Raw genomic sequence first — 8,790 nt, forward strand, 5'->3', positions numbered from 1 at the left:
GTCCATTCCTGGATTCGAGGCGTCGGGTGGGTGGCCTTCAGTACCTCGTGGAGTGGGAGGGGTACGGTCCGGAGGAACGGTGCTGGGTCCCGGTGAGGGATATCCTCGATCCCTCCAAGTTACGGGATTTCTACCGTCGCCATCCGGCTCACCCTGCTCCGCGTCCTCCTGGCCGTCCCTGGGGTTGGCGCGCTGCTGGAGCCGCGCGTCAAGGGGGGGGGGGGTACTGTCACGACTTCCGTCGAGGCTGCCTCCCCTCCTTGTTCGGGCAGGTTTCGGCATTCGGCATCACCGGCTTACTAGCTACTGCTGATCCATTTATCATCACTCCATTTGTCTTGTCTTCAATCACACACACCTGGTCCTTATTCCCTCATTAGTCATTGTATAAGTGTTCGCTCTGCTTCCTTGTCTGTGTGGGTGATTGTTTATTGTGGAGGTTAGTGAAGCTCGGTGGAGCTCGTGTATTTTTTAGAGACGGGAGTATTTCCCGTGTGCCTTGTATTTTCCAGTGCGCCTGTTTTGTGCCCTGGAGTGTGTTTGACACATTTTTGCGTAAACCTGTATTTTGGGGATTAAAGCCTGTTATTCTGTGATTTACCCTCCTGCGCCTGACACCTTCAACACCACCTCATCACAAGCCTTTAAATTTCAATTGGGCTTTAGAGCTGAACTTCAGCAAAACGGATTGAATAGATCCCTTCATCTGAAATAAAAGTTGTCATATACAATATATTAGAGTAAAACGTTGCTGTTGTTATAAATCTAACATGCAGGATAAAATACACTCTTAATGATGGGATTCTACTTGGAAACTGAAATAGATTAGAAACATGAATATGCGTATGCCCGCTACTGTATAAACATTTGGATTTAACACTTCATGACTGAGAGCTGTCGGTCATGACAACAGGACCGACAACAACAATGACTTTGATCACCATCTTCGGGCTCAATTTGTATCATTGAAACGTTACAGATTGCGGGATAGAAATGTCAAGATAATTGTTGATTGAGCCAACATATTACATTTATTTCACTTAGCAGATCCAGAGGGACTTACAGGAGCAATTAGGGTTAAGTGCCTTACTCAAGGGCACATCGACAGATTTTTCACCTAGTCGGCTCGGGGATTCGAACTAGCGACCTCTTAACCGCTAGGCTACCTGCCACCCAATAAGCAGCGTTTACCGTGAATGCAGTCTCCGCTAACACAGGAACATTGCCTTTAAATTAGAATCACGCTGTAACGCTGAACTTCAGCAATACGGATTGAATAGACCCCTTCATCTTGATGCTTGCCATTTGCTTTCAAGTTGAAGTTGCTGTTGAATTCTAAAGCATATTATGTTCTAGAAAACTGATCTTAAATGGAATCTGATCTTGACAATGTGTTATTCTTTTCTCAGTATCCCGAGGGCAGATTTCACTGTGACTCAAACTCCTGCAGTGAAAGCTGTCCTTTCAGGTCACATACTGCAGTTACTCTCCAGTGCTGTAAAACCAGCAGTAATCCATTAAAGGCTCTGTGCAGTCAAAATTCAGTTTTTCTTGTGTTTTATATAATATTGTACAACAGCTGATGAAACTAACACTGTAAAGGTGTGAAAAAATGGATCAGTGTTATTTCCTGATAGTTCCTCGTTGTAAATATGATGTACTGTACATAGGACCTTCTAATAAGCAGGTTTGCATTTGAGAGAGGTTCGGCTTTCCATGGTGACATTACCATGTGGCAAATTAGTTAATGGACCAATAACAAAGAGAATTCCAAATCTCTCTGCCAATAACAGCTAGTTTTCCGTTTTCCCCTCCCCACTCAGACCACTCTCAGACAGTCTTAGCTGCAGGTGCTGAGGGAGAGGACTAGACCAGTTGTTGAGGACGAGACCAGTGATAGTGTTCAGGACTAGACCAGTGATAGAACTGAGGACTAGACCAGTGATAGTGTTGAGGACTATACCAGTGATAGTGTTAGGGACTAGACCAGTGATAGTGTTCAGGACTAGACCAGTGATAGTACTGAGGACTAGACCAGTGATAGTGTTGAGGACTATACCAGTGATAGTGTTAGGGACTAGAACAGTGATAGTGTTGAGGACTACAGTTAGAGCAGGGTTCTTCAATTCCGGTCCTGGAGGGCCGAAACACCTCTGTTTTTCATCCTCTCCTCCTAATCAGGGGCTAATTCAGACCTTGGACACCAGGTGAGTGCAATTAACTACCAGGTAGAAATAAAAAACAGAAGTGTTTCGGCCCTCCAGGACCGGAATTGAAGAACCCTGGTCTAGAGTATCATAGGTTCCCTTTATTATTTGACCGACCAACACCTCAAAATGAAAACAGTCACACAATGGATGATATACACTGAGTGCACAAAACATTAGGAACATTCCATGACAGACTGACCAGGTGAATCCAGGTGAAAGCTATGATCGCTTATTGATGTCACTTGATAAATCCACTTCAATCAGTGTAGATAAAGGGGAGGAGACAGGTTATAGAATAATTTTTAAGCCTTGAGACAATTAAGACATGGATTGTGTATGTGTGCCATTCAGAGAGTGAATGGGCAAGACAAAATATTGAAGTTCCTTTTAACAGGGTATGGTAGTAGGTGCCAGGCGCACCGGTTTGTGTGTCAAGAACTGCAATGCTGCTGGGTTTTTCACAGTCAACAGTTTCCTGTGTGTATCAAGAATGGTCAACCACCCAAAGGACATTCAGCCAACGGCAGGCCAGTGGTCGAAAACGGGTCATTGATGAAAGAGGACAAAGGAGCCTGACATGAATTGTGCAGAGAAACAGACGGGCTACAGTTAGTCAACTGACAGACTAGTACAACATTGGTGACCAAAGACCCATAAAAGAATGCACAACTCATCACACCTTGACACGAATGGGGTATGGCAGCCGACATCCTTACAAAGTTCCACTTCTTTCAGCAAAAAAAATGAAACTGAGTTTGCAGTGGGTTACGGAACGAAAACACTGGACACTGGAGAATTGGAAAAATATTGCTTGATCTGATGAATCCCTGTTCCTGCTGTTTCACGCTGATGGGAGGACTAGGGTATGGACAAAACCACATGAGTACATGCATCCAAAATACTGTGTGTCAACGTTGGTTGTGTGATGGTGTGGGGTGTGTTTTTCATAGCACACATTGGGCCCCTTGATAAAAGTGGAGCAACGTTTAAATTGCCAATCAGGTGCATCCCTTCATGGCAGAAGTGTATCTATCTGCAAATTGATTTTTTCATCAGTATAATGCCCCATGCCACAAGGCTAGGATTGTCCAGGAATAGTTCCACGAACATGACATTGAATTCAGCTTACCGCAGTGGCCTGCCCAGTCACCAGATCTCAATAAAATTAGCATCTGTGGGATGAGATGGAACGAGCAATTCAGAGTAGAGATCCACCACCAGCCAACTTGACACAACTGTGGGAAGCATTGGAGTCAACATGGGCCAGCATCCCTGTGGAAGGAACACTTTCGACACCTTATAGAGTCCATGACCCGACAAATTGAGTCTGCTCTGAGGGCAAAAGTGGGTGGAACTAAATATTTGGAAGGCGTTCCTAATGTCTTGGACACTCAGTGTATATCCCATACATTACCAAATGAGGCATACGTTATCTGCCTTGCTCCAGGAGACTCATTTGCATAGAGAGGACACTTTGCATAGACAGCACATGCTTCAGTGGTCTGGGAGTGTTTATATCCCTGTGATTTTAACACTTCATGACTGAGAGCTGTCCTTCATGACAACAGACTCCACAACAACCATGACTTTTATCACCATCTTTATCTGGATATTTGCCCTCAGGATTCAAGGTAAAATATTTGACTGTGACAGCAATGGACAGTGGTTGGCCTGGTATCAACAGAAACCTGGAGGAGCTCCTAAACTCCTAATATACTGGGCTAAAACCCTTCAGTCTGGGACTCCATCTAGATTCAGTGGCAGTGGATCTGGGAGTGACTTCACTCTGACCATCAGTGGAGTCCAGGCTGAAGATGCAGGAGATTACTACTGTCAGAGTTACCACTACATCAATAGTAAATATGTGTTCACACAGTGATACAGAGTCGTACATAAACCTCCCTCAGTCAGACTGCACAGTGACTGTACTATTACAGCTGGGACCTACTGCAGGTGCTGAGGGGAGGAGATGATCCAGTACAATGACAAAGTGTGTAGTTGAGCTGAACAACAATAGAGTCAAACTAGAGCTATGTCTAGAAGACCTTAGATCATAACTGATCACGAAATGTTTCTCCTGACCATTAACTACATGTTGACTCTGTTGAGTAACTCACGGAAAACCATCAACCAATCTGAATAGAGATGATGTGCAATGATCAAATCCCCTAAAGATGACCTGTGTTTTGAATAGCTAGAATTTAATCCACTTGATTCAAACACATACAAGGAAGCCCTTAAACATTACCCATACATCCTCCCTCACACCACTGTGGTAGTTCCAGAGAGCAGCAGGTGAAGCAGGATACTGGAGACGTATGATCTGTGGAGATCTCCCGTGTAGAGCACAGTCAATCAGCAGCATCACATATTCAACAAATAGACTGCAGTTACTAACCCTGACCACTGGAGGGAGACAGAAAGCAGATACTTTCTGCTCTAATAACACAGTAATAACAATATGCTCCACTTGTAGATGTCTAAAGTCATTGTATCAGTCCCCATTCAGCACTTATATCAGAAACCATTTCAGTGATTACATAGCTATCATGTTTCTACATCAAATCAGTCTGACTGTCCAGGAAGATTACTTAAATGTAGGACACTTTACTGAAGAATGGTGGATGGGGAGAAGACCAGAAGATTATTTGCATAGTGATGATGCTCTGCATAGACAGCACATGCTTCAGTGGTCTGGGAGTGTTTATAGCCCTGTGAGTTTAACACTTCATGACTGAGAGCTGTCCTTCATGACAACAGAACCCACAACAACCATGACTTTTAAATGGCATAAATATATGCCATTTAGCAGACGCTTTTATCCAAAGCGACTTACAGTCATGCGTGCATAAATGTTTGTGTATGGGTGGTCCCGGGGATCGAACCCACTACCTTGGCGTTACAAGCGCCGTGCTCTACCAGCTGAGCTACAGAGGACCACACTTCATCTGGATATTTGCCCTCTGTCTCCAAGGTAATATATTTTACAGAAAATTACTTGGACAATTGCAATATTAGGCTATATAACCTCATTACAGTTTAATTTAATATGCTACAAGGAAAAATGTAATAACAGTTGAATGCTATTTCTACATAACATCTGTTTCAGAATCGAGAGGCCAGGTCACTGTAACTCAGACCCCTGCAGTGAAAGCTGTTCTCCCAGGACAAACAGTCTCTCTGAACTGTAAAACCAGCAGTGATGTCTATAACAATAACTATCTAGCCTGGTACCAACAGAAACCTGGAGGAGCTCCTAAACTCCTTATTTACTATGCTACAACACTTCAGTCTGGGACTCCATCTAGATTCAGTGGCAGTGGAACTCATAGTGACTTCACTCTGACCATCAGTGGAGTCCAGGCTGAAGATGCAGGAGATTACTACTGTCAGAGTAGACACAGTGGTCCAGTGTTCACACAGTGATACAGAGCCGTACAAACACTTTCTCAGTCAGACTGCACAGTGACTGTACTGCTACAGCTGGGACCTACTGCAGGTGCTGAGGGGGAAGAGACAGTGACATTGAACACTGTCTGAACTAAAATACACTAAGCTAAATATACAAGTGATGCTGACAATAATGACAACTTATTCCCCCTCATGTCAAAGCATTCCTGAAGTGATAACACCCATATGTCCAGATGACATAAATATTCCTTCCATTTTGTGTTGGCCAACCTGAAATAGTTCAAACGCAAACATTGCTTCAACATGTCACACAATATGGTGAAAGGAATCCATCTATGTCAAATAATAATGTCTCACAACATTTCAGAATATAACCTCCAGTCTCTGTGAGATCCCTCTGTCAGGTTGTGAATTTCAAGCGAAAAATATGCTATATTTATTGAGATGGTATAACATGATTATAACCTCTAATCCCTAAAACAGTGTTTCTCAAACCTCTCCTTAAGTATCCGAGGAAGTCCACATATTTGATTTTATTCCAGAATTAGTACAGCTGATTTACCTAATGAGGGGCTTGCTGATTAGGTGACCATTTGAATCAGCTGTGCTAGTTCTTGAACAAATCAAATACTGTAAGTGGACTGTCTGGGGGGACTTGAAGAGAAATTTGGGAAACACTGCCCTGAAATGACCTGTAGTGTAGTCAACACAAAACCTCTCTCCTGCCACGCCCTGCTAGAATCTTCCAGCACTTTCCCAGCCTTTAATTGAGCCCAGCTGAGGCTTTTTTACCAATCAAGGCCATGATTGTCTGGGCAACCAGCCCCTTCGCTTAAAAATGCTCCTGCTCACACAGATCTCTTCAATTACACAGTCTCTGTGGGACTAAGAAAGTCTGAGGTGTATTCATTAGTTGTACACTGTGGCAAAATGTTTTGCATTGGAAAAAGATTTGAAACGAATACGAGAGTTTCTATTGGACAAATTCAGCTAGGTCCCTCTTCGTTTTGTTCCGTTTGCTTCCGTTTGGTTCCGTTAGGTTCCTAGTGAATACACCCCTGTGGGGGTGTATTCATTACGGAAACAGTTTACCGTTTAAGAACCAAACTGATATTTTATTGCTTGGTTTAATGGACTTTAGAGGTCATAATGGATGTAACTGAAGTCAATTTCTAATGTGGTGTAAATGTGAATAATATTATAATGTTTTATTCAACTTTTTCTTTATGTTGTTGTCTGTTATTGTTGTTTGGTGTTATGTTATTATTTTTAGATTATTTTATTATGGTCCATTTAACTATTCTTGATATCCCAGTTTGTGCCTTGCTTGTCATGGTATTGTAGTTGTCACGTCCTGTATTTCTGTTAGAAAAAAGAAAGAAACGGAAGAAAACAGAGCAAAACGAGTTTAAATTGGAAAAATCCAGATAGGTCCATCCCTGTTTCGTTCTGTTTTCTTCCGTTTAAGAAACGTTTTGCAACAGAATCTCCAGAAATTAATAAGCCCCTTTTTGCATAGATTGGACACTTTGCATAGGCAGCACATGCTTCAGTGCTCTGGGAGTGTTTATATCCCTGTGAGTTTAACACTTCATTACTGAGAGCTGTCCTTCATGACAACAGAACCCACAACAACCATGACTTTTATCACCATCTTCATCTGGATATTTGCCCTCTGTCTCCAAGGTAATATATTTTACAGAAAAGGACCTGGATCATAGCAATAAATATATAACCTCATTACAGTTTTAGTGAATATGCTAAATGGACAAATGAATGAACAATTTATTGCTAATTCTACATGCCATCTCTGTTTCAGAGTCCAGAGGCCAGGTCACTGTGACTCAGACTCCTGCAGTGGAAGCTGTTTCAGTGGGTCACTCAGTCAGTCTCAGCTGTAAGACCAGCAGTGCTGTATACAGTGACGACAGTGGACACTTTCTAGCCTGGTATCAACAGAATCCTGGAGGAGCTCCTAAACTCCTTATTTACTATGCTACAACACTTCAGTCTGGGACTCCATCTAGATTCAGTGGCAGTGGAACTCATAGTGACTTCACTCTGACCATCAGTGGAGTCCAGGCTGAAGATGCAGGAGATTACTACTGTCAGAGTTGGCACTACCCCAACAGTGTCTGGGTGTTCACACAGTGATACAGAGTCGTACAAAAACCTCCCTCAGTCAGACTGCACAGTGACTGTACTGCTACAGCTGGGACCTACTGCAGGTGCTGAGGGGAGGAGTTGATCCAGTACAATGACACAGTGTGTAGTAGAGCTGAACAACAATAGAGTCAAACTAGAGCTATGTCTAGAAGACCTTAGATCATAACTGATCACTAAATGTTTCTCCTGACCATTAACTACATGTTGACTCTGTTGAGTAACTCAAGGAAAACCATCAACCAATCTGAATAGAGATGATGTGCAATGATCAAATCCCCTAAAGATGACCTGTGTTTTGAATAGCTAGAATTTAATCCACTTGATTCAAACACATACAAGGAAGCCCTTAAACATTACCCATACATCCTCCCTAGAAGGATTACTTTATCCTATCCCAGGTATTCCTTAAAGAGGTGGGGTTTCAAATGTCTCCGGAAGGTGGTGAGTGACTCCGCTGTCCTGGCGTCGTGAGGGAGCTTGTTCCACCATTGGGGTGCCAGAGCAGCAAACAGTTTTGACTGGGCTGAGCGGGAACTATGCTTCCGCAGAGGAAGGGGAGCCAGACGCCAGAGGTGGATGAACGCAATGCCCTCGTTTGGGTGTAGGGACTGATCAGAGCCTGAAGGTACGGAGGTGCCGTTCCCCTCACTGCTCCATAGGCAAGCACCATGGTCTTGTAATGGATGCGAGCTTCAACTGGAAGCCAGTGGAGTGTGCGGAGGAGGGGGGTGACGTGAGAGAACTTGGGAAGGTTTAACACCAGACGGGCTGCGGCATTCTGGATGAGTTGTAGGGGTTTAATGGCACAGGCAGGGAGGCCAGCCAACAGCGAGTTGCAGTAATCCAGACGGGAGATGACAAGTGCCTGGATTAGGACCTGTGCCGCTTCCTGTGTAAGGCAGGGTCGTACTCTCCGAATGTTGTAGAGCATGAACCTGCAGGATCGGGTCACCGCCTTGATGTTAGCGGAGAACGACAGGGTGTTGTCCAGGGTCACGCCAAG

The 8,790-nt window shown here is 43.8% G+C and overlaps 1 gene segment (V, D, J or C); it reads left to right on the forward strand.

The window, feature by feature from the left end:
- Positions 1-7,224: 7,224 nt before the first annotated feature.
- On the forward strand, positions 7,225-7,839 carry LOC121579023. The segment is given in 2 exon segments: positions 7,225-7,307; positions 7,441-7,839. Coding segments are annotated over 2 exon segments (408 nt in total).
- The last annotated feature ends 951 nt before the right edge of the window (positions 7,840-8,790 follow it).

This window comes from Coregonus clupeaformis, unplaced genomic scaffold (assembly GCF_020615455.1).
Source record: "Coregonus clupeaformis isolate EN_2021a unplaced genomic scaffold, ASM2061545v1 scaf0279, whole genome shotgun sequence".
Taxonomy (NCBI): Eukaryota; Metazoa; Chordata; class Actinopteri; order Salmoniformes; family Salmonidae; genus Coregonus; species Coregonus clupeaformis.